The 27,019-nt window shown below is 38.7% G+C and overlaps 1 protein-coding gene across 1 annotated transcript in view; it reads right to left on the bottom strand.

The window, feature by feature from the left end:
- Positions 1-27,019, bottom strand: part of CTTNBP2 (cortactin binding protein 2) — a 160,209-nt gene that overhangs the window by 74,260 nt on the left and 58,930 nt on the right. Inside the window, exons 3-6 of the mRNA XM_024757787.1 lie at positions 24,657-24,881; positions 8,880-10,509; positions 2,733-2,936; positions 1,205-1,304 (exon numbers count right to left, since the gene is read on the bottom strand). Coding sequence (XP_024613555.1) covers positions 1,205-1,304; positions 2,733-2,936; positions 8,880-10,509; positions 24,657-24,881 — 2,159 coding nt within the window. The remainder of the gene's footprint in view (positions 1-1,204; positions 1,305-2,732; positions 2,937-8,879; positions 10,510-24,656; positions 24,882-27,019) is intronic.

The raw sequence follows: 27,019 nt of genomic DNA, 5'->3' as shown, positions 1-27,019 counted from the left end.
AAATAAAAACAAAAATAAACAAATAGGACCTAATGAAACTTCAAAGCTTTTGCACAGCAAAGGAAACCATAAACAAGACAAAAAGACAACCCTCAGAATGGGAGAAAATAGTTGCAAATGAATCAACGGAGAAAGGATTAATCTCCAAAATATATAAACAGCTCATGCGGCTCAATATTAAAGAAAGAAACAACCCAATCCAAAAATGGGCAGAAGACGTAGATAGACATTTCTCCAAAGAAGACATACAGATGGTCAAGAAGCATATGGTAAGCTGCTCAACATCACTAATTATTAGAGAAATGCAAATCAAAATGACAATGAGGTATCACCTCACACCAGGTTAGAATGGGCATCATCATCTACAAAAAACAAATGCTGGAGAGGGAGTGGAGAAAACGGAACCCTCTTGCACTGTTGGTGGGAATGTAAATTGATATAGCCACTATGGAGAACAGTATGGAGGTTCTTTAAAAAACTAAAAATAGAATTACCATATGATTCAGCAATCCCACTACTGGGCATATACCCAGAGAAAACCATAATTCAAAAAGACACATGCACCCCAATGTTCATTGCAGCACTATTTACAATAACCAGGTCATGGAAGCAACCTAAATGCCCATCAACAGACAAATGGATAAAGAAGATGTGGTACATATCTACAATGGAATATTACTCAGCCATAAAAAGGAACAAAATTGAGTCATTTGTTGAGATGTGGATGCATCTAGAGACTGTCATACAGAGTGAAGTAATTCAGAAAGAGGAAAACAAATATCGTATATTAACGCAGGTATGTGGAACCTAGAAAAATGGTACAGATGAGCCGGATTGCAGGGCAGAAGTTGAGACACAGATGCAGAGAACAAACGTATGGACACCAAGTAAGGAAAGCAGTGGGGGGATGGGGGTGGCGGTGGGATGAATTAGGAGATTTGGATTGACATGTATACACTGATGTGTATAAAATTGATAACTAATAAGAACCTGCTGTATAAAAAACAAACAACAACAAAAAAAAAGAAGAGCAAATTTAGGATCCTACTTTGCATTTAAATTCTCAAATATGTTTAGTTGAATTTATTTGCCAATGGATCTTAAGCACTAGTTTACACATTCAGCCAGAACTAAAATATGTGTGCAAATTATAAAGAGGCTCTTTTCATAGGAAAAAAAAAAAAGAATTAAGAGCATCACTTACTTGAAATGTCCCTGAGCAGCTGCAGCACACAAGGGTGTGAAGCCATTTTTATCAGCAGCATTGACTTGGGCTTCTGCATTCAGCAGCAATCTCACACAGTCTATGGATTTTAATAGAAAGCCATTTTAATTCCCCACTTAGAGTCATGATGAACCAAATTCTGTACGAGCTGTAGACAAACACTAACCCCAAGGGACCTCTCTCATGCACAGCTCATCTGACAATTTTTTTCAGGGCCGCTGTGAGACTCCATAGACTATTATAAAGGAAAAGCGGCCCCTTTCCCCCAGGATTGTAATACCCCAGAGTCACCACCTAAGACATGATTTCTTTCTCTTTTTTTTGGTGGGACGGGGGGAGAGGAGCTGCTGATGAGTGAAAGGACTGTCATATGTCAGAAAATGTTTTATCAGATTTTCCCATAAGTCAATTCCCAAAAATAATATTACTGGATGGAGTACAAAATCCATTCACCAAATTGATATACCATTCTTTGTATTTAAATAGTTAAATTCTTACTTTATGATGTTTAATTTAATCTTTAAAATGCTTTCATGTTGTGGTCATCTTATACTTAACTCCCTGAATGAAGATCAAGGAGAACCCACACAAAGTCATCAGACTCAGGCAAAAATAGCACCTAGACCTCACATTCCACATGTTATTAACTAGACTGAATTTCTTTAGAGAAAATTCCCACAGTACTTTTGAAGAAGTACTCCAAAATACTTTTAAAAGCTATCATCTTGTAGTTCACTAGAATCTTGCATGTAGTCCACTCGAACAGAGAGAAGCTCTGAAAACTTCCAAGGAAGCCACATTATGTGAATTATCCAAGGATCACATGGCTTACATATGCAATGCTATTTGACTTTTTGCTTGCCATCGAATCATCTCTTTATCTGCACTACTGTATGTTTTAGTATATTTGACTCTAAGATTTGCTTTTCAAGGAACAAGATTAATTCCCCGACTTCATCGATATGTCGTTTATAATTGTACAACCTCTCCGTTCTCTTAAAAAAATCCAAATAACTATGAATTGTTCCAACTACAGAACAATTTCAGACCCATGACCTTTCCTAACTACTCAAACTTTCCCTCACTGCAGCATGTGCTAAAGCCCTAAGGCTTTGCTTTCACAGACACCAGCTATTTCTAACAGACAAATTAGAGCTATTTTGTCCTGGCCAAAGTGATAACGTATGGGGGGGCTTTATTTGAAAATGTGCTTTACAGTTACTAGACCCCAAATTTCTACAAACTGAATACATTTCATTGTGCGTAAAACAGAGATAACTTTCTGCTATCTGCAGTAAAAGTTTAGATTGTTAAGGAACTGTCCAATTTGGATTTTTAAAATGCTTATAAAATCTTTAAATCATGTAAAAAAGTTATTTATTCTACCTGAAAGAGAAAATTTGAAACCTAAATTCACCTTTTGCTCATAACAGTGGTTACAGGTGCTTTTGATTCTGCATCCTTTTGCAAGAGGGTGATACAGTGAGGTAAGATGGCACCATCTTACCTGTATGTCCATTCTTAGCAGCAGAATACAAGGCAGAATGGCCATCTTCACAGGAGTAATTTATGTCCAGTCCTTCTTCATTAAGCAGCATTGATAATAAAGTGACATTTCCCTGGGCAGCAGCTTGCTGAAGAAGGGTGGGCCTGCCAGCCAGGGGGGCAGGACCACCACTCATTAGCAAAGGGGTTAGGGAGGGTGACCAGCCTGTGGGTTAAAGTGACCCTAGTTAGAGAGTAGGAGCAAGGTCAAGAGACAGATATTACCCACTCCTTTCTGAATTACACACACACACAGACACATGAACATGTACCCCTAGAGGATTACGTGGTTTCTAACATTATCAATCTGTTAATATTTACTTTAGCATAAATCTGTACTGTTATTTCAATCTTATATCTACTGCTAGTTAAATTAACATACATGGTGACAAATTACTTTTAGTCGTCAGTCTTGCACAGATAAGTGTTAAAGGGGTGATTGGTTTTAGGAAACTAAGAAAGCTGTCTCGATTTGAAAGTTCAAACTCCTCCTCAGGGTTTCAAAACAATTTGAATTTTAAAATTATGTACAGATTTCCTCAATTTTGGGTATCAACTGATAGATATCTTTAGGTATAAGATAGAGATAATTCTAAAAAATAGAAATTTTCCTTTTTCTACAATGTTTCCAAGGTACTTAATATAAATTTTACATAAACCACTGAGATGGACCAAATACTCTCAAGGAATCTATTTACATTCCTTGAATTCCCTTATTTGGGAAGAAAAATAATGGGCAGCCAACTACTATTCAGTGTCAAGAGCTAATAGAAGCACAACATATATAGACTATACCAGAACAAATATTCAATACACAATTTTGAAGACTATGTCACCTGACCACCTTCACATTTTGTACCAAAAACTTTTCATCAGCCAACAAAACAGAACACTCTACCATATAGTTTTAACAAAAGTCGTTAAGAGTTATCATAGAGATTTCTCATCAGTATTTAGCAGCTTTAGAAGAGAATCTGTTAAGTGTGTGAAGTCGGTTGCATATAGCATGGAAAATTTTCTGAATTCTTCCTTGATCAAAAGGCTGTAAAAACAGTAAAGTAAAAATGTTTATTTAACATGATATATAGGTACTTAGTGTATTTTAGGCTTACATACAATTAACTTTCAAAATAAGTCATTTTTATTTCTTCCTTATGGAGCCCCAAAAACCTGAAAGTTGGTGTGTATATGGGGCATACGTGCACATATTCACTCCTGGGGTACGCTTTCTACCTCTGTCTGGTAACATTCTCTGTAGTAAGATACAACAGTGGAGCTTTTTTATCCCCTGCACCTTGGTAACAGGATAATATTCTAAGTACATGGGTGTTATATTAATATGTAATAAACTCATAACTGAATCTTGAATTATTGGCCTTAAATTATATCACTAAGTATTAAAAAAAAGTACATATCAAAGTATTTCTCAGTACTTTAAAGATTCTTTGGGGAAAAAAAACAAAGCAGTTTCTACAAATGAAACTGCTTATTAAAAACTGGATATTATATCTTCAGAATCAATTATTTGGGTCTCTGAGTAATTCATTGCTTTTACCCTATTAGACTGCAATAACATAAAATTCATTGCTCACAAAATTAAATATTTATCTAAACTTTACAATATTTTCCCATTGATATTCATTAGCTCTTCTTACAAAAGTAAGATTTTTTACTTCATACTTACAAGAAGGCTCCTCTCTGATAACATTTTACCTTTTGTATTTTCTTAAAAACAAACAAAAAAACAAGCCCACAAAAATTAAATCAGTACTTATTAGAAATAAACAGAGAAATTATAAACACCAAGGTATGAAACCTTGACTGCAAAGCAAACACAAAAGCAATTCAAACACATTGGCACTGTGGTCCTCTGTGGAATAGGAGGGACTGTGGCTCATGCTCAGTCAGTCTATCTGTCTCTCTCCCTTTCCTCCCTCCCGACCTTGACCCCAGTCCCCTTTCTGTCTCTCCCTCTGTCTGTCTCTCTCAATCCCTCTACCTCACCCCAGGGGTCTCAGTTCTCGACACCCTTTTAAGAATATCAACTGGTATATATTAAATGGTTTCCTATTCTTTTGGGTTTTGTTTTTTCTTTTTTTAATACAATTCTAGACTTTGGGGGACAATTAAAATACAAATATATTTTAACATTTTTAATGGAAATATTCCATTATGGAGATAATTTCCTGGGAAACTCCATTTCTAATGTTAAGCTATCTTAAGACAAAATATTTTACTCAAAAATTTTCTCAATCTCTAGACCACTCAAGAGTCTTACAGTTCTGTTATACAAAACTCCAGAAGAATATATATCAATTTTATTTTCTTATTTTAAATACACTTAATAATCTTTTAAAAGTGAAAAATGCTTTATAAATACCAAGTATTCTTAAAGTTTAACTACATTTTTTTTAATCTCCACTATCACTTCAATTTTCTCCAGCACAGGCAAGCTTAAGTTATTATAATAAATCCTGCTATAAAGATGGGAAAAATAAAACTTCACCATGAGACTTTACTGTTCATTTGAAATTCCGGACAATGATAAAAGTGATAATATTTAGTTGACTGGTTAAGTAATGATAGAACAGACCTGCAGTCATACAGCTACTTTAATGATGTTAGAAAAAGGTCATTCAGCTTTGCAGTATCATGTGCAAGCATTAGTAAAAGTGAGCATCTGGCAGAACGTGCAGTGATGAAGGGAACAGACAGAACATGCAATGGCAGAGGAGTGAAGAACAGCTTCTGGCATCAGCTTCAGAGTGTGGAGAAGGTTAATCTCATTCATAGCTCAGATCAATCTCGTTTTCTGACTTAGCCATTAAGCCAATTAAACATGGAGGATAATTTTTAAAATATATGTTTACCTAAGGAAAAAAATCTGAACCAAATTAAATAAAATGTATCAAATAATAATTTTTTTAAAAAAACAGAAACAACACTTGCAAGGGTATGGAAACTCAGTTGCCTGGGGTGATTTCTGGTTTAGGCTTCTGTTCACCTAACAATTAAAATGTGTTCATTTGACAAGGTCAGCAGCAGCAAGAAATTCTAATTTGTTTATAATTTTAAAGGTTATTTTAAAATTTAACATTTGGCTATAAAACTGCTAATCGAGTTAGAGTAATTTACAACACAATTCATTAAAGTGGTATCTTTCGTCATTGCAATTCTCCTCAGTGTTTTCATATAACCATAATTGTTTATCATACATATAAGCTGACACAGAAACAGATTTTTAGAGTTTGAAAGATCATAGGATCTAGATTTCCAAAGAGGGAGAGGTAGTGAGATGCTATTTGAAAAATTCAACAGGCAATTTTAATACATCTTTTTGGTTTGGAACTATTACTACTTTTTTGGTTCAGTGCTTTCATTTTTAGATGGAAAAACTAATAGCTCGGAGAGAATTTGCTCTTTAGGGTAATACATAGCAAGGAGCAGAAATGGACTAACGTTGTATTTTTATACTCAGTCCAGTGCTTTTTTCATCACCGACATTGGAAAACACATCAACCAGGTATTTGATAGACGTGCTCTGTCCCCATGTCCTGTTCTTACCAATCACAATGACATTAGTGGCTATTTACAAGATGCATACCCTTCACTGAGCCTATGCTTTGGCGAGGCACATGCTGACCCAGGCACAGGTAGGTTAGGAAGGAGGATGGGAGGCGCTTCCTAGTTGCAGTGGGCACAGCAGCAAAAACAGGGGCATCTAAATGGAAAACAGGTGAAATCCTATATCTCATTTGGAAAGTTTAGGTTGACCTACATCCACGGTTGAGTTATACACCCCAACTATGTAACTGCAATAACATTTCTATCCCCCAATAGAATGGATGTTCGGTAAATTCTTGCTGATGACTAACAACTTCCACTGCCTCCATTTTCTCCTAATAGACTATATCTTATAATCAAACAACAAAAAAGCTTGTTACCGCACCAAATGCAATCCTGCAGTTCTAAGAATATTTTGGCCAAACTGCAAAATCAGAGAACAGAAAATGAGGAACCAGTTTCACGGATCTTCAGTGACTGTTATTTCTTTGGTTCCACTATTTATCCTCTTTTGTTCTCTAGACACAAGCAAAGGTGTTTCTTCAGAGGAGCTATGGTTCCTTTATCCAAAATCCCATTGTATCCTAGGCAGGGCATTTTAGTGAATAAATAATGGACTAGGAATTCTCTGACTTTAAAGGTTAACTTAAAATCCTGCTGTCAAAAGTTCTTCAGTCACGGATCCTGATTGTAAAGGTTTTCCATGGGAAACAAAGGGCATTTGGAGCTGAACTCTGGAACACAGTAATGACCAAGGCAACTACTGGCAAATCACTGGGGTATAAAGCAAAGATGGCTTTGTATTTTTTAAAAAACTGGCAAAATTCATATATCCCAGGAAGTGTTTTCTGTTTTATAGTCTATGCATTTATGTCAACAGCACTGCCATGTCCCCAAACATTTTTGGAACTTGTGTTTTGCAACTACCTTAAGTCCTTACAGCACATTCTCTGATGCTCCTGAATGGTAGCAAAAATTCCTCCTTTGAGGGTGGATTTAAATTGTGGGAAACAGCTAACATCATTTTAGGCCATTAGAAAGGCCATCCAGCTCAGTAATACCATTTTAGATTAAAAAAAAATATGGAATGCTCAATGCCTGGAAAGACATCCCAAAGCAATACCAGAGTCAATTCTAAAGCAAATTTTCAAAATGCTTTAAGCAACAGTAAATTGAAGCAGTAATAGCACCTCTTTTTGTTCATCACTCATGCTGCTCTAAGCTCAATACCATGCTCTTTGTACGTTATGATATTAAATCCTCCTAACAGCCACCCTCCCCAATATGAGCAGCATAAGCTCCATGTTAAGGATGAGAAAAGTTGCTCAGTTCAAGAAAAATCCCCCAAAACATACAGTTGTAAATGGCAGAGCCTAGATTCCAAGGCAGATCTGACTGACATCAAAGTCCATGCTGTTTCCAATTCCCAATTTCGCCCCTTAAAATATGAATCTAGCCTCTCAAAGAGCTTGATTTCAAGGAGACAGCTTATAATTGGATAAATAAGTCCCGTTATAATGCTCTCATTACCTGATATTTAGCAAGTACAGTACTACCTGTTTTTCTTATTCCCATGCTTCTCCCTAAATTTTAAATATAACACAGCTCAGATCTTCCTTTAATTCTTAAAGTTCTCTCTCATTAGAACCAACAGTCTCTACTAACCACTAAGATCCTGGGGTAGAAGAGACCCTGCAAAGTTTCAACAGAACTATGACACCGTAACATTATTTTAGAGCCACATTTACTCAGTGAAAGATGAACGCCAATAAAAAGCAATGCTTCCTCTAGCACTATATAACGAAAGGGAAAAATCCAGTTCTTTATCGATTCTTTGTTCAAGAGTCCCAGATTCGGTGACTTCATAAACCACATCTGCAATGGAAACCTTCTCTAATATAGCCCACATGCTATGTTATCCATCTGTGCTCAAGTGTTAGGAGATGACAGCTCTAAATAACTTCTGAAATAAACTAAACTTAGAACAGAGATTTACAAATATACACACTATTTTTGAGGTTAAAAAAAATAAATACCAAACTGATATTAAAACTTAGGATATACCAATTACAGAACACCTCTAATCAATTTGATAATCCAAGGTTGACTGTAGTGTCAATAACTACTTGAAAGCATTCTTTCAAATGTCATCTCAGAAGGGACAGAACTGACTGTCTGGCGATGGCTCACTAATACAGAAGTCTTCTGAGACAGATATTTAATAAGAAGGACAAGCCCTTCCTCCCATGGAAATGCTTCAGTCTCTCTAAATTAATGGTCTCCATGTGCTCCAAACCACTACTTTCAGGTTATTTTTAAAAGAAGACAACACTTAGCATAACAAAACCACAATTCATTTAGCAAGATGAATCACCATACCCCGGAGCCTTTAAAGAAAAACACAAAAAAAGAGAGGAAAGAAATAGGAAAAAAAAAAAATTATCAAATTAAAAAAAAACGTTTCAAGGCAATGTGAAGGAAACAAAGGCAAGTGAGAGGACAGGCCACATTCTTAAAGAAGGGTATAACATTCCAATCCCTTTACCTGATGCTGTTACCAGGAGGCTGTCTGAGGCACCTGCTCTACAGGATGAGGCACTAACAGGGTTTATGGAAGAGCGAAAGGCAATGGTGGTGGGAATGACAAGGGAACTTTCTGAACATGCAGGTTGGTTCAGTCCAGGGGTTTCAGCAGGCCAGGCACCCACCTGAGACGTGGCCAGGGCTGAAACGGCACAGCCTGCAGGTGCCACAGTTAAATCTATGGATGGTTTTGGTGGCAGCTGAGGGGAGGAAGACTTAAGGAGATTCTCCTCACTTATTACCCTGTTCCCTTGTGGCAAACTGGAAGGAGGCGAAGCCACAGTTTTGTTATCAACTTTGGCCCCTGCACTGGAGGCCCTGCCGCTATCCATGACAACCTTGAGCTGCGGGTGCGGTGGAGAAGGAGTGTGGGAGAGCCCTGGCTTTTTGGGAGGGATGGGAGGAGGGTTTCCTCTGTCAACTCGTGCGGCACCGGGAGTCTTTAAACTGGTCCGACCGACCGGGGGGTAGGTGCCAACATCCCCCGTGGGGGGCACTCCAGGTCTCGGGGGCGCTCCCGCTGGAGGGCTCGTAAATCTTGACAGTGCTTGGGTCACAGTACTCCGAGCTAGCTGTTTGGCCACTAGGTTGTCACGACTTGTAGGAGATACATCTCTGGATGGAGGACTTTGGGTGGTGTTCCCGTTTTGGTCTGGGTCATTAGCATTGCCCTGAAATCGAAACCGAGCCGCTTGGATTCGCGGGTTCAGGCCTGGATGCAGAGGCGCGTTGGCACACGGTGAATGTAAACTGTGAGGAGGTGGGGCGGGCATGTGCCCTGCGGCCGGGGCGGCGGTGCTGGGAAGCGGGGATGTGCTACTGGTTAAATCTGGTGTTGAGCCGCTGCTCGGTCCATTTTCCTCAATTCTGTTTGCGTTTGGAGGTGGGACAGTGGGCAGAGAGGAACCAGTCAAGTCACCGTGGGAAGCCTGCCTGTCGATACCTGGCCTGACCAAGTCGGCACTGGCACACGCATTCCCCTTCGCACTGGCGGAAACTAGGGGGCTCCCCATGGCAGGCTTTACAGGCACCGTCAAAGGTGACTTCTTCACGGGGTCAGTGCTCTCTATCACTAAGTCTGTCTGGCATGCAACAGATCTTGTCATCAGTCCCTCTGTTCCCACAGATATAGAGACCAAACGTCTATCTTTTGTCTTCCGGGGGAGAGAGAGGCTGGGTTTGCTGTCGTTTCCCCTTTTCAGTTGCTCGATCATCTTCTTCATCTTGTCTATCTCCTCTTTGAGGTCAGTGGTGTGTGCTTCTTCTCGGTGCAGCTTGGCACGAAGCTGTTCCCGCTCTGTGTCAAACTCTGAGAGCTGTTTTTCCATCTGAGCTTCCATTTCTGTGCTTCTTCGTTTCTCAGTGGCGAGTTCCTCTTCTAACGCACTCGTCTTTTTCTTCTCCTCTTCCAGTTTGGCCATCACCTCTTCTAGCTTCTGGGCCTCCTCTAGGACTTTGCCTGAGAGCTGCTTGCACTCCTTGACCAGCATCAGGACCACGTGCTTGTTCTTGCCTCGCTCCTCCTCCAGGCGGGTGGCCAGCTTCTTGTGCTCTTGCTCAAGGGCTTGGAGCTGAAGCTTTTCCATCTCCAGCTGAAAGAAATGCACAGGACAGCCCTGATTAATAGGCAGAGGATTCTTTCAGCCAAAGAAGTGGAGAGATTTTTATTAATTTTGTAACAATTACATGGTTTGGGTTAAAGTGCCACATTTCTGAAATGTGTTGTGAGATGACAGATAATATTTTAGAGACTCATTAAAATAAGAAACTAGATGTAAACGGTTTTACAAAAAAACATCTAAATTACAGCAATAGAAAAAAAAATTTAATGTATTAAAGTTAACTGTAGAAAAGGAGAATAGTTACCTGATGCTTCAAAATCACAACACAGAGTTTAGCAAGGTCTGCTTTGTAAAAACAGAACTCTGTTAGGGAACTGATTTTTTTTTTTAAGGTTTAATGCCTTAAAATTACTCATCTTTGAGGCACTGTTTAATAAAAAGTGCTGAAAACAGAGGACTTCAGTTAATTTCTAAACTCCTATACTTGCTAATCATATTACTTAGTTTTTTGTAAACTTCTTTGAGCTTATGATGGGTTGCTGTAAAAGTCATGTAAAATCATATATGAAAGTTCTTTGAACTAATATATACGAAATATCTTATTAGAAATACAATCAGTGTCAGTGAACCCCAAGTCTGACCTCATCTCCTTCAATCCCACTTTGCCCACTTGGCTCCCATGACACTGGTCTCCCCGGTGTTTCTTGAACACCATCCTGCCTCAGCGCCTCTAATCCTGCTGCTCTCTCTGCCGAGAAATTCCACCACCACCCATCACAGAGGGCGCCTGCACTGAGGAGTCTGTGCACTGCACAAGGGTGACCGGCTGCAGGGGTGAGAGGGACCGAAATCCAGCTCTGCCTTCTCACCACGCGTCTGCCCAGGCCTGGGGTTGTATCTGTCTGGAAAGAAGGGTGCGTTTTCCTTTAGGAAAAAGGCTCTGTCTGCTCACTGAGCCACAGGTCCCTAGGATTTAGACTTTCCAAAGCAACATTTCCTTAACTGATCAACATAGAGGAGAAGCTTTTAAAAACTTTTAAACCTCCAGGTGGGGTTTTCTAATATGCACAAAAACACCCAACGGCACAAAAGCCTGGCTCTTTTTCTTCCTTCAGGACTCTGCTCAACTGTCACCTTCACAGTGAGGCTGCCCTCACCACCCTGTGGAAGCCAACAGTCCTTCCCACCCTTGTACTTATCACTCTTTGGTTAGCACCTGCCTACCTCGACTACAACAGGACTCCACGAGGGCAGGGACTGTGTCTTCTTTGCTGCTGTGTCCCCAAGACCTAGAACAGTCTCTGGCACACAGTGGTGCTTAATAAACTACTGATTGAACAAATGAAATCAACACAGTTCACAAAGACATCAAACTTCCAAAGGCTGATGGACTTTTTGGATACGAAGGCCTTACAGATGCACTATTCTAACATGTTCGCCCAGGTTTCCCACTTCTCTCCAGGAAACATCTGCCATGAGGTGCCTGTGAGGGATACATCCCAAGCTGGGCTGTAGTCGTCAGGCCGGTCCACACGCCTTACCTTCTCAACTAGAGAAACTTTCCCTTAGTGGTCCATAAAGGGCCTTACAGTTTAAGGTTAAAGTAGATCTACCTGATGAAAGACATGGAAAGGACTCCCGTAACCCCCAGATGTTAAACACAAATATACTCTCAAGAGAGACAAGGATTATTCAAGCCAGTTCCAAGTCATCAGTGACAGAGGAAGGAAACGCTCGCATGTGATCTATCAGTTGAGAACGTGCTCCTGTTCCTCACCATGAAATCCTTGACCCCATTCCCCTCAGTCATGCACGAGACCAAAAGCAGAGAACGGCTCACTGCCCAACCAGCAGTCAGAGGTATTACTCATTTACTTGGGGATTCTTCCTGCTTTGAAGAAGTTGCCGAATAGCAATGCAATGGGTCCTATAAAGAGGTGATCAGGAATACAGATAATTCCCCAAGAATAATTAGAGACAACTATCCATACACATACACTCTACTCTACTATATGAAATTTGGGGGTGACTTCATAAGTAGATTACGTAAGATTTGGGAGACAATAGTGCTGTCCTATACTAGATGTATATGTATATTTTATTCATCTGGGTGTCTCACAGAAAATTGGACTTACTAATAGCTAAAGCACTTTTAACTCTTCTAAATGCATCAAGCAATAGGTTACTATGGAAGGCATACAGAAAATTAGAGCTATAAAGAAAATATTAAATATGCTTTGTATTACCCCCTCCCCTTCCAAATTCTTAGAGCAATGTAGGAAAAAGCACATATCAGGTCAATTTTCAGCTTATTTTTAAAATATGATTTTCCTAATTTATCTCTGAAGGTGGAAAAAAAGTTTTCTTGTAGAATTTAAGGGCTACCTGCACTTTCTGAAACAACTAACTAGAGGCCAAGTTGGTGATTTCCCTGATGTCATCCAGTTATTCCATGTCAGGATCCCAGCACTCATTCAGGTCTCCAACTGTCTCAAGTTTTTCCCACCACATCACACACGCTGCCCATAGAATTTCTATACTATGGGTCACCACACTTTATTTTTATTTTATTTTTTGCAGTACGTGGCCCTCTCACTGTTGGGGCCTCTCCTGTTGCGGAGCACAGGCTCCGGACACGCAGGCTCAGCGGCCATGGCTCACGGGCCCAGCCGCTCTGTGGCATGTGGGATCTTCCCGGACCGGGGCACGAACCCGCGTCCCCTGCATCGGCAGGCGTCCTCTCAACCACTGCGCCACCAGGGAAGCCCCACACTTTATTTTTGAAATAACTTTCATCTTACATTTTAGAATCAAATTAAAGACTTCCAACAGGAGATCAACTCAACTAATCTCAGATATTTATACAGAAGACTATACTCCTATAAAAGCACCCATAATTCTTCTGCATCTTTGTCCTTCCATCATTCATGCCTTATAGATCTGGTCTCAGAGGAACATGAGTCTTTTTAATCTCACTACAGATAGCAAAGCACAGAGGAAACCACATAACCATGCACCTACAACACATGGTTCCAAACTCAATTGAGCTCTGAGCCCCAACCATCAATCACTGTACCTAACTCTGTTTAGCCTCCTCTACCATTTACTACGTCAGGGAATATTTAAACCTCTGCTACTCTCCCCAATACTTCACCCAATGACAACTCAAGAGACTCTCAGTCTACCTTAATAGACTCTTTTACCAAGAAAATTCAGACTAACTCACTCCCTCTACATCCTGTCTCGTCCCTTAAGCTTTTTTATAGCCACTCCAATCCATATGTCCTTCCCTTCACTCTAAGGGAGAGAGGTTTCCATCTGCTGAAGGTCAGACTTTCTTCAACAATTAACTTCATTACTCCCTGTCACCTCTGACTTGCTCCATCAGTGATCACACTGCTCTTTATAAATATTAAATGTCTTCCTCTCTATCAGCTCCTTCCAATCAGTATATAAACATATTCCCATGCTTAAAAACTAATTTTTATTTTTAAAAAAATTCCTTGACTATTCTGGCCCAGAGACAAAGTTCTTGTCCTTGAAAGAGTAAGAACTATAGTACTAAATTCTAATCCCAACTTCTTGGCCATGTCACCTTGATAAGTTTTCCCTCTAAAGATCAGTTCTGTTTGGTTCTCTTATCTGCACAACAGAGCAATGACAGTCATTACATTATAGGATTAAATGAGGCAAACACATGTCAAGTATCTACCATTGTGCCTGGCACTAAAAAATGTTAAGTTTTCATTTCACAACATAATAACTATTTGTGCTATTTTAAAATGTCAGTTTTACACAGTGTTTTTCCTCTGAAAACACATTTAACAGGCAAACAAAGATCTAGAGAGCTGACCATATCAAACATACAGATGATGTTTTTTATAAGGTTGATAGCAATTATAATATAACAATAAAAAGTACAACAGAGAAAGTTCCACTACCAGTCATGGTGAAACAACTTTTATTAGACTATCTTCTCCTGCAGGTAATAACGATAAACATTTGAAAACACATTAAGAAAATAACTATTTGAAGGCTCTGGAGAGCAATAAAAGTGATAAAAATAGGAGAGGAGTACACCCTCCCATTAGGAAGAAGTCAACAGCACTGGATGAGATTTCTCCTTGTAGAGCTTTTCAAGTGAGGGCCATTCCCTGTGCTGATAGCTCTGGCAGCAGGAGCTCAAGCACAAAGCACCCCTTACAGTGGCCTGAGGAGCCAGAGGATGAAAGCAACTGGAGCCACTGCAACTAACCTCACCAGCATCACTGGTTAACTCTTGAATTATACATTCATAGGAGAGATTCAATACTGAATGACAGAGGTGGCTGCTGAATGGAGAACTGAGCAAATACTTCAGCTATTGCCAACTGCAAAAAGCCAGAGTTCAGACTATGAATCTAACCAGGTTAACTACTTACTAGAAATACACTCTTCAGAAGATAACAGAATCCACAGTCTCTGTACCACATCATCCATAATGTCTAGTATGCAATAAAAAATTACTGGGCATGCAAAAAATGTATTTTAGGTTATCCACTGTCAAGAGAAATGAACTCAAACAGAAACTTATCTTAAGATGATCTATACTGGAATTCGCAAACAAGAATCTTAAAGCAGCCATTTTCTAAGTAAATATAGTTGCGGTGACTGAACAGGATAGGAGTCTTAGCATAGAAATGCAAACTAGAAACAAATGGAAAGTCTAGAACTGAAAAGCATTAAATCTAAAATGAAAAAAAAAAGTTGACTGAATGAGCTTAATAGAAGATTTGAGAGAGGAAAACTTAAAAAGGAAAGAAAAAACAATGAATTTGAAAATAGAGCAAAAGAAAGTATCCAATTTGAGGAACACAGAAAAGAAGGACTGAAAAAGTGAAGAGCACTTCAGTGACCTGTAGGACAATATAAAGTGGTCTAAATTCCACATAACTGGATTTCCAAAGGGTGAAGAAAGAGAGAATGGGGAAGAAAAATATATTAAAAGAAAAAAATGGCCCCCAAATTCACAAATTTGGTAGAAAACAAACTTACATATCCATGAAGCTCAGAAATCCCAAAACAGGATAAATATAAAGAAAACCATACCTAGGCACATCAGAGTAAAACTGATGAAAACAAAGATAAGAAATGGTATTGAAAGCAGCCAGAGAAAAAGACACAATACATACAGAGAAACTACAATATAAATGATGGCTGAATTATTATCTCCAAAATACAGGAAGCAAGAACTGACAGAAGGGAGAAAAACAAATCTATAACAATTTTCTCTCATCTAGATTAAAAAATCAGCAAGAATACAGTAGCTCCGAATAACACTATGAAAATCACCTGGCCTAACTGACACCATGGAACAGAATACCCTAGGACTACAGATGATGCAGTCTTTCCAGATGCCCTTGCTGAACTATTAAAAACCACCAAAAAATTACAAAAGACTAAAATGTTACAGAATATGTTCTCTGACCACAGCAGAATTAAATTATAAATAAATCACAATAAGATATTAATAATACCCCAAAATTCAAAAATAAAACATAGTTCTAAATAGTATAAAAGTTTAAGAAGAAATCACACAGGAAGTCAGAATATATTTTGGGCTGATTGAAAATAAAAAATATCAATATTTGTGGGATGCAGTAAAAGAGGAGTATTTAAAGGCCCAAAAGCAGAGGATACAGACAAACATATCTTTAACTGCTTACATCAGAAGAGTTTTCTCCCAAAGAAGACATACAGATGGCCAATAGGCACATGAAAAGGTGCTCATCACCACTAATTAGAGAAATGCAAATCAAAACTACAATCAGGTATCACCTCACACCAGTCAGAAAGGATATCATTAAAAAGTCTACAAATAATAAATGCTGAAGAGCGTGTGGAAAAAAGGGAACCCTCTTACACTGTTGGTGGGAATGTAAATTGGTGCAGCCACTATGGAGAACAGTATGGAGGTTCCTAAAAAAACTAAAAAGAGAGTTGCCATAGGACCCAGCAATTCCACTCCTGGGCATATACCCAGACAAAACTATATTTTGAAAAGATACATGCACCCCTATGTTCACAGCAGCACTATTTACAATAACCAAGACATGGAAGCAACCTAAATGTCCATCGACAGATGAATAGATAAAGAAGATATGGTGTGTGTGTGTGTGTGTGTGTGTGTGTGTATATACACACATACATACACACAATGAAATATTACTCAGCCATTAAAAAGAATGAAATAATGCTACTTGCAACAACATGGATGGACCTAGAGATTATCATACTAAGTGAAGTAAGTCAGAAAGAGAAAGATAAATACCATATGATATCACTTATATGTGCAATCTAAAATATGACACAAATGAACCTGTCTACAAAACAATAACAGACTCACAGACATAGAAAACAGAGTTGTGTTTGCTGGGGGTGGGGAAGTGGGTGGGGGTGGAGGACTGGAGTTTGGAATTAGCAGATGCAAACTATTATACACAGGATGGATAAACAACAAGGTCCTACTGTATATCACAGGGAACTATATTCAATATCCTGTGATAAGCCATAATGGAAAAGAATATATAAATGTATAACTGAGTCACTCTGCTGTACAGAAGAAATTAAACACAACATTGTAAATCAACTATACTTCAATAAAATTATTTAAAAAACAAGAGTTGTCTCAAATCAATCATCTAAGTGTTACCTTAAGAAGCAAGGAAAAGTTAGGTGAATGAAAGACAAAGTAAAAGGAAAGAAATAAAGGTAAAAATCAATGGAATACAAAAGACAAATGATAGAGAAATTAACAAGGCCAAAAGTTGTTTTTCAAATAAAATATCATTAATATTGTTAAACATTTAAAGAACAGATTAAGAAATATAGAAAAACACAAATTACAAATAAAAGGAATAAAGGATGGGGTACCACTATGGAATGAATATTAAAAGGATAATAATGAAAACCTTGGGCCAATAAATTCAACAAATCAAATTCCTCCGAAACACACGACTTTCAGAATTGACATAAAATGGATAAAAGATTGAAATAGCTTTATATCTTTATGAGAAACTGAATTCACAAATAAACATTTTCCCCTAAAGAAAACCTCTAACTCATATGGATTTACTAGTGACTTCTACCAAACGTTAAAGAAAGCCAGGGGCTTCCCTGGTGGCACAGTGGTTGAGAGTCCGCCTGCCGATGCAGGGGACACGGGTTCGTGCCCCGGTCCGGGAGGATCCCACATGCCGCGGAGCGGCTGGGCCCGTGAGCCATGGCCGCTGAGCCTGCGCGTCCAGAGCCTGTGCTCCACAATGGGAGAGGCCACAACAGTGAGAGGCCCGCGTGCCGCAAAAAAAAAAAAAAGAAAAAGAAAGCCAAACTCATACATGCCCTTTCAGAAAATAAAGAAGGAAATGCTTCCATTTTCCTTTATGAATCCAGGATTACTTTCATATCAAAACCAGTCAAGTATTATTTTAAAATTTACAGAAAAATTATCACTCATGAACACACACACAAAACTCCTTAGCAAAATACAGGCAAACTGAATCCAGCAATATTTAAAAAGAGTAATAAAAGGTGACCCACTGAAGTTCACCTCAGGAATCCAAGTTGGTTTAATATTTGAAAATCAATTAGTGTGATTCATCATATTAAAAGAATAAAGTGCAAAACCATGACTACAGCAATAGATAAAGATAAACCATTTTGCAAAATTCAAAACTCAATCATGATAAAAACCACTTAACAAAGAATAGAATGAAACTTTAATGAGATAAAGGGCATCCATAACAAAGTATAGCTAACATCATACTTAACCATGAAACAGATTGTTTTCCCCCTAAATAAAGGAAAAGCCTCTGAAGTCTGCTCTCACTATTTCTGTTCAACATTGTATTGGAGGTTCTAGTCAGCGCAATGATGGGGATAAAAAGGAAAAGAGAAAGGCAGGCAATTTGGAAAGGAAAAAGTAAAATGGGTTCTGTTCATAGGTAACATGCTTGTTTACCCACAAAATCATATAAAATATACAAAACAACTGCTAAAACTGATAAGCAAGATCACAGGATACAATGTCAACATACAAATAATCAATTGAATACCTGTATACTAACAACAAATGTTTGGCAAAAACTTAATTGTGTTTATAACAGCATCAAATATTTAGAAATAAACCCAACAAAAGACATTTATGACTACTAAACTAAAAACAGTAAAACACTGCTAAAAGAAACCATGAAGACCTGAAAAAAATGAAGAAAAATACTATAATCATGGGTTGGAAGACTCAATTTTGTTAACGATGCCAATTCTCAACATATTAAAGGGTCAATGAAACTTCAATCCCTGAAAGCTTTCAGAGAAACCAGCAAACTGATTTTAAATTTTTATGGAAAAGCAAACGACCTAAAACAGCCAAAACAATTTTTATAAAGAATAACAAAGTTGAAAGACCTGTGGTTTGTGCATTTAAGGCTTATTATTTAACTACAGTCATCATTTACCTGAAGATGTAGTATAGAGGTAAGACTAATCCATGATGAGAAAATCAGAAGAGTGTTCAGTGGCTGCCTAAAGTGGGGGAGGGATTTATGGAGAAGACACTCCAGGAAACTCTCTATGGTAATGTTAACATTTTCTATCTTGTAAGGGGTACAGCTTACACAAGTGTATGCATTTTTAAAACATCAATTTGTGTGCTTAAGATGTAAATTTCACTTTAATGTAAATATCTCTTTAAAAGCTATAACAATAGTAAATTCCAGGTTTGCATGTTTGCTTTTTATAGTGCTATGGATTAACAATTCTGAAACTACTCTCTGTGTGTTCTAGGCTGGAGTACATGAGTAATATATTGAAGTATAATGGGTTTCAGCTTTCTCACTGTTGGAGAAGTTAGTTTTAAATAGAGAAAGGACAAGAATGTACCCCCCCTATGGTTTTGGATTAGAATCAGAGGTGTCAATATAAGTATGAACTCATGGTTTCATACAGACAGAACTATAGATAAATAAAATATAGATTTGTGTGTATATAAAATATATGTATAAATATGATAATTATACATAATTTCCTAGCTTTAGTTTCATTTCTAAACACTATTTTCCATTAAAAAGGAATGGAAGTAACAGCTTCTGGGAGTAAGAGCTAATTGCAGGGGTTGGAAAAAGAAAAGTATACGATGAGCCTGCAAGAAAAAAATACCCTGCTGTAAGAAATAAGGAAGTGCTCAAAGGATGATGGGAATATATCAAAAGGAGTAGCTTGAAAGGGCTCTCACTGGCCAAATCTGGGACAATTCTGAGCAGTGATCCACGGACTGTGGACCTGATGGGTAGGGGTAGGAACAGACACCCCCAACTAAACTGCACACTGAGGAGACTATAAAGGAACCACAGCTTCCTGTGTATAAAGACTACCGAGTTCCAGCTGACTCTGCTCTACTATTGTCCAATTTATATCTACTCATAACCACTTCCAAGTAATGGCTGAAGGGGAATTTTGCATGGAGCAGTATTACCAAAGCCTTTTGCAAAAAGCAGCGGTTTATGTGGAAGAGCTTAGAAGAACTAACACAACGTCACTGGTAGTGAAGAAGTGGGTGGTTGCTCCAAGAACAGCACCCAGACTGGGAGCTCTGAATGAAGGGAGCACCAAACAACTTTTTCCAGAATGAAAGGAAAAGCTCTGTAGGTGGAACAGAGCAGCAATGTAAAGGCGATCAGTTCTAAATCAAAGTGAAAAAGAGAGAGGCAAGCAATTATGGTCATTTGTAAAATGAGAAAGCAGACTACATGTCTGTCACAACCACAAAATATTCTTATGACATTTTATTATATTCTTTATTACTCCCTCACGTCTTTTAACACTCACTGCACCCTTGTCCTCTTTTCCACACGGTCACCCTCACTGGCACCTGCCCAATCCTGGTAAACAAACACATAACGATGAAATATATTGAGATTTTCTTCTTTATAGGGGCTGGAGCTACCAGTCAGCAGTTGGGCTCTGTAGTTCTCATCTGCCCCTTCCTCTTTTTTTTTTTTTAACATATTTATTGGAGTATAATTGCTTTACAATAGTGTGTTAGTTTCTGCTGTATAACAAAGTGAGTCAGCTATACGTATACATATGTCCCCATATCCCCTCCCTCTTGCATCTCCCTCCCACCCTGCCTATCCCACCCCTCTAAAAAAATGGTTCTCATGAACCTAGGGGCAGGACAAGAATAAAGACGCAGACAGAGAATGGACTTGAGGACACGGGGAGGGGGAAGGGTAAGTTGGGATGAAGTGCCCCTTTCTCTTGATCTAGTTTCAAAAGAGAGAAGGGAAGACATGGATGAGGCAAGTTGTTCTCTCCTCTAAATCCCTGCTCAGAGCTGCAGACCTCAGTCTCCAGCTCCCCTTAATGCCCACTCTGCAGTGCTCCTGGGGAGTCCAAATGCATCTTGAAACGTAATAATGAGTTATACAAAAAAGACTCAGGGGCTTCCCTGGTGGCACAGTGGTTGAGAGTCCGCCTGCCGATGCAGGAGACAAGGGTTCGTGCCCCGGTCCGGGAGGATCCCACATGCCGCAGAGCGGCTGGGCCCATGAGCCATGGCCGCTGAGCCTGCGCGTCCGGAGCCTACGCTCTGCAACGAGAGAGGCCACAACAGTGAGAGACCCGCGACCACAAAAAAAAAAAAAAAAAAAAAAAAAAAAGAGGAAGGAGCTAAAAACAATCATTCATGTACAAAGCGTCCTAAACACTCTTCCTAAAATTGTTATTTCAGCTGTTTCTCTACCATGTTATCCTTGAATGAAAATCATGAAAACAATTTAAAATTAAATTATATTTGGATGTTATAACCATTATATAATGAAGTAGAAAACAGTGAATACAAACGGCAAAACAAATTACAATTATTTATAATGGGAAGGAAAAGGCATATGAAATAAACAAAACGCATTATTTTGATTGCTCTTTTCTCGTCCATTTGTCATTTCTTTGGTCGTCTAGCACCTGAAACTCCTTCCTATGTCAGGAGAATTCTCCACCTCTCGTTCTCTCCTATAGTAGTTAAATACGGCCAATAGTTGCTTTCCCAGTCTTGTAGCCAAGGAGAGGGCATGGGGCCTAAGGTTGGCCAACCAAATGCACCTGCTCTTAGGCTTCAACTAGGAAATGAGTAATGCAAAGAAGCAGGGCCAGGGGGAGGCACCACTCAAGACCCAGAGCAGTGATGGCAGTGGTGCTGTCTGGCGTCAACAAACTTCAGTATCTAGCTCTCAGCAGAAGGATCAGCCACGGCAGACTAGATCTATGGTGAGCATTTGTCAGTGATGCTGGCTGGTACAAGCTTGTCCCCTAGTTCTCCCAGCCGTGCCCTACCATGCTGTAAGCGAACAAATGAATGCTGTTCCTCTTAACTCAAGAATACTGGGTTCACTTGCTCGCAACTACAAATTCTGCCTGACGCAGCTACCAGCATGCAACTGACCACATCATACCGAGCGGCCGCCTAGAAGGAGCTCTGTCTAATACACAGAACTACATTTAGTTTTTCCTCTGGTGAAAAAAACTGTCCCCTTCTGAATTTCCTAGTTGTTATTTTGGCTTCTTTCTTTTAAAGGCTCTGATCAAATTAAAAGATCTTTCCTATCTCAGGGCTAGAAATTATACTATGTATGAATAAAATGACGGAAAATAAATTAGAAAAGAAGCTGTATTAACAGATCGTGCATAAGATAAATAATAAAAACCCAAATAACAAGCACCCTAGGTTACTGGTTCTAAACGGGGGAGTATATTACCAGAGGCAAAGTTCCCCATGATGATTACTCATTAGCTTATTCAAAGTGGCTTGAGGCTTAGGCCATTTGCCAAATTGACTCTTGCCCAAATTTTCCTGGCACACACATTACCAAACAGTTAACCCTCCTATTAGTAGTCTCAGCAGGAACCAACGCATCAATGAGCACGAAGTCTCTTCTCCCGCCTTGAGAGGGCAACCAGAGCAGTGTTCAGGCCAAATGTCTTAGAATCACCACAGAGCTATGCCCAGTGTCAGATAATAAATACTTGATTGTAGATAATGGGAACTTTGCTTTCCCTGACTTTTGCTGTGACAGTGATTTAAAGACCTGGACTCATTTAAAATAATCGATTTTTGTGTCTTAATGCTTTTAGATTTCTAAAGCTCCAATTTACTCTACATGCAAGAGAACTGAAGATGTTTGGTTAATATATTTAATTTCAAGAGTAAAGGTGACAGGTAATTTTGTTGCTAAAATGACTTTGTTGTTACTGGCCTTATTAGCTGCTCTAATACTTTCTTTATAAATAAAGACTTGGGATAAGAGTACAAACTGTAACTCTTCTCACATGCTGCAATCTACCGTAATAGAATATCCTTTAGGGACAAAGGGTAGCACTGCCTCTCAGACAGACCCTTCACTGAGACTGCACAGCCAGTGAATTTGGCCATAAAGGACCCCTGTATCTCCATTATAGGCGGGAGACAGATCACTGGCTCATTTCATACTAGTCTCTCAGGACCCCTAGGACAGAAACAATTTCCTTTCACTTCCAGCCAGGTTGGAAATGACCCAGTCATTCAGAAATAAACAGGATGTAAGCTGATTTTAAAAAAATCAACTAGATAATAAAATCTTTGATTCGACTCGAAATGAATTTCTTTTTTCTCTCTTATAAGAGGAATGATAGATACAATGCAAAACAAGTAAAATTCAGGAAAGCATGCATTTTATGTATTGAATGAAAACTACAATAAAAATATTTTCTTGATTTTTGATAACACAGCATAAAACCAAGCAGATGTACTTTATCATGAAATAGCTCATTTGACACATTAAGAACATAATTGAAATGTGTCTCATCCAAGACATACAAATGAGTTTTAGTGACATCAGCGGAAACACACTGGCTCTTGCTTATGCGGTTTGTGGGGATTTTTGAAAAGCTCCAGAGACCTCAGTGGTTGTCTGCAGGGCTTTGTAGAGGGTGTGCAGAGTCCAGTGTAAAATTGTGTGATTCGGTCTCCCAGGCAGGGAAGGCCTTCTATTCTTTACTATTTTACCCAGTGCTTTAGTTTTCTACCCTGTGACATACTGAGCAAAAGGTTTGTTTTTATTCAACACCTATACCAGAATGCTGGCATATATACATTAATGCAAGGATACAATTACAGGGAGAAAACCTACACATTCAATGACAGTATCATAGACATTTATACAGTATAGTGCATTCAGGTGAACTGTTAACCAGGTGTTAAATGTGAGCTATAATAAGTTCTCTGAAAAGGACAAACAGAAGAAACATTTTAATTTATGCTTTAATAATGGTTGGAAGAACATGTTACTTTTAATTCTAGTAATTAGACATCATTACCTTCTCTGATTTCCTCACTCTCTTTTCTAATAAAGGGAATCAGTAGTCTCAGCGGCATATCAGAAGGACAAAATTTAAACTTCTATGTACTTATGGCTGATCGCAGTAAGCTTTTATCACTTAGGAATCTTTGAAGCATGTGTTCATGTGCAATAATATGTATGTGTGTGGTGTGGGAGGTGAGGAGGGGGGAGGAGGCTGGTTTAAATGAAACACATGTGAATAGGAGCCTGGAGGTCTGCAGCAGACACACCATCAGACCCCAGAGGTGAGTCTGAGATGAACCAGAACTTCAAGATGACATGTTGTGAGACTGCGTATACTATGCAAACTTTCATTCTATTCTCATATTATTTTCATTTTCAAAAAAAAATAATTTCTAGTTGCAAAGAAATACTGGAGACAAAAGTTGGATAAACTAAGTTGGGGATGCCACCATATGATCAGTCCTGGTTGCATTACTGGATCACTCATCTGACAGTTAAGCATGTCTTAGGGCACTAGGAAAGGGAAATCCATCCCCTCCAAAAAGAAAATCCATTATTTTAATGAAAGCATCACAGTAAATATTATGGGAAACATAATTTGTCATACTTCTTTTATGATTTAGTGTTATGTTTATTTTGAGTTACATTTGAGAAGGGCCACCAAAATTTGTCAGTAGTTTGAATTTCTAAGTCCCTATCCCAACTCTTCTTGAAAATATTTAAGAACAAAACAACAACCTCAGAGATGGTCTCTTCATTCTACACTGTGTTATGGGAAAAAGAATTGTTTGAAAGTCTCAATACCTTCTTTTGTCTGCTCTCTGCAGCAGCCAGTTGTGTGGACATCCTTTCTTGCATTTTTCTGCAGTGGGCCATGACTGCTTCGAGGATGGAGAGGGGGTTGGTACAAACTGGCTTCTTCTCTTTATCGCCAGCACCTGCTTCAAAGTCTCTCTGCAGTGCCAGGAATGGGTCATTTAAATTAAATCTCCCATACCGTTCCTGGATAAATACCTCCTTCCTGCGAGCCTAGAACAAAATCAGAGGAATGTATTCAAGAAAGAAATGAAAATATACAGAAGGCTATTTATACGAAGGTTCTGTGATTACTGCTCCAAATGGTATTCACAACTGTCATGAGTAACAGCTTACATGTGATGTCAGGTGGTGAGTGAGAGGTAAGGGGACTGTGACCCCAAAGCCTGACCAGCCTGCCATGCCACTCAGTCTACTTTCAAATTTTCTTCCTTTGGAATATTGTCTTTTAAATGACAAAAGCTGCAAATACAGTTTTTCCCATGACGCCTACTCCTTCAAGGATCTGAATTTTAGGTACAGTCTGTTCTCATTTAGAGTAAAATAAAAAATATCAACAACAAACTAACTTTCAGCAAAAATTCAAAAGCAAAATAATATGTTTATCGAACTTACATTACACATAATCCTTGTCACGTTAAATCACAAAATATAAATCTCCAAGTTTTATACAGAAAGAATCTTATAAATATTTGAAGAAGAAAATATTTCATGAATTTTTTATGTCAAAAATCACAATATTCACATTTTGTGAAGTGTAACCAACTACAATAAAAAACCTCCAGAAAATTAGGAAGATGTAAATTAGGAAGATGTAAATTAGGAAGATGTAAATTAGGAAGATGTAAATGTCTTCTCATCATTGAAGGACACTAAAATATAGTTCACAGAGTCCCAGGGAAGAACATAGCCTCATTTTACTTTAAATGTCAGTCCATCAGCGTTGAAGTAAATTTCACATCCACTTGACACTAAATGCAATTTTCTATAATTAGCCTACAGTGAATGGCCTTTGCATAATATGGAAAATAGCAGTAGAAATGTATTGAAAACAAGCAACAGTTTCCTAACTCAGGTCATTTGGAATAGCTACCAGAAAAAATTATTCTATGTCACTGCCAGTGGAAAAACTAAATTACAATAAATCAAGCTTAACTGTCCAAAATGTTAAACATGCTTTCTGAAGAAATATTACATACATTTCCTTAATTTAAAGGCAACTGCGTTGACTAACTCAACTTTTCCATTTTAAGACCACTATCAGCAAGCCAAAAACTAGATAAACACAAGTGCAAAACTGGGAAAATCTAATGTTTCTTCTCCTATTAACAAATTAGATTAGGAAATACAATTTAAGAAAAGTCCAATTTCACCATAAATTTAAGCTAGCTTTCAGAGGATCATTTTACACTTAAAAGTCAAAGTGGTTTATGACATCAAAAAGTATTTCATATTTCTAGATTCTCCAAATTCAATTATGTAATCGATAAGCTGAATAAGTATCACTTCAGAGATGCAATTACAAAAGCAATTTCATTCTGTCCTTCACTTTTCTATTAATTTTTATTCAATGCAGTAGTTCATCCCCCACCTCTGGATGAAAACTTGGGATAGCCCCCATGGTTTTTCTAATTACTTTTATCTAATACAATTCCTATAGTCACTTTAAAATATAAAACTCTCAATTTGGTTATTAGAATATCCAACTTCAGTGGTATGATGGCTTCCCTTCCCCAACTAAGATCTGCACCACCTGGGAAGGAAGCATTTAAGAAAACCCCTCTTGGGCTTCCCTGGTGGCGCAGTGGTTGAGAGTCCGCCTGCCGGTGCAGGGGACACGGGTTCGTGCCCCAGTCCAGGAAGATCCCACATGCCGCAGAGCGGCTGGGCCCGTGAGCCATGGCTGCTGAGCCTGCGCGTCCGGAGCCTGTGCCCCACAGCGGGAGAGGCCACAACCATGAGAGGCCCGCGCACCGCCAAAAAAAAAAAAAAAGAAAGAAAAGAAAACCTCTCTTTTATCCAATCTTCTCCCCCTCTTTCTTAGCTGTTTTAGTCCTCTCTGGGTTGGAAGGGACCAGAGGTAGAGGATGATGATGAAGATGGAGGTGAGAGAACAGGAGCATTCTACCTGACTGGTTCAGTCGAGAAACTAGCCTTACCAACTGGGTGTGGCAAATACTTAAAGCCTCCTCTTTTCCCATGAAGTGCTTGGTAGCCTGAGAAAGCCACACCCCCCTTCTCACTGCTGGGGACCCTTCATCTACAGTTTCCCCAATGTAACTCATAAATTTAGGACAGACTACATAACCTGCAGAGCCCAGTACAAAATGAAAACATGGGCTCTTTGCTAA

This window comes from Neophocaena asiaeorientalis, unplaced genomic scaffold (genome assembly GCF_003031525.2).
Source record: "Neophocaena asiaeorientalis asiaeorientalis breed wild unplaced genomic scaffold, Neophocaena_asiaeorientalis_V1.1 scaffold116, whole genome shotgun sequence".
NCBI classification, from domain to species: domain Eukaryota; kingdom Metazoa; phylum Chordata; class Mammalia; order Artiodactyla; family Phocoenidae; genus Neophocaena; species Neophocaena asiaeorientalis.
The sequence above is the reverse complement of the archived record's forward strand: the minus strand, read 5'-3'. Positions and strand labels throughout refer to the sequence as shown.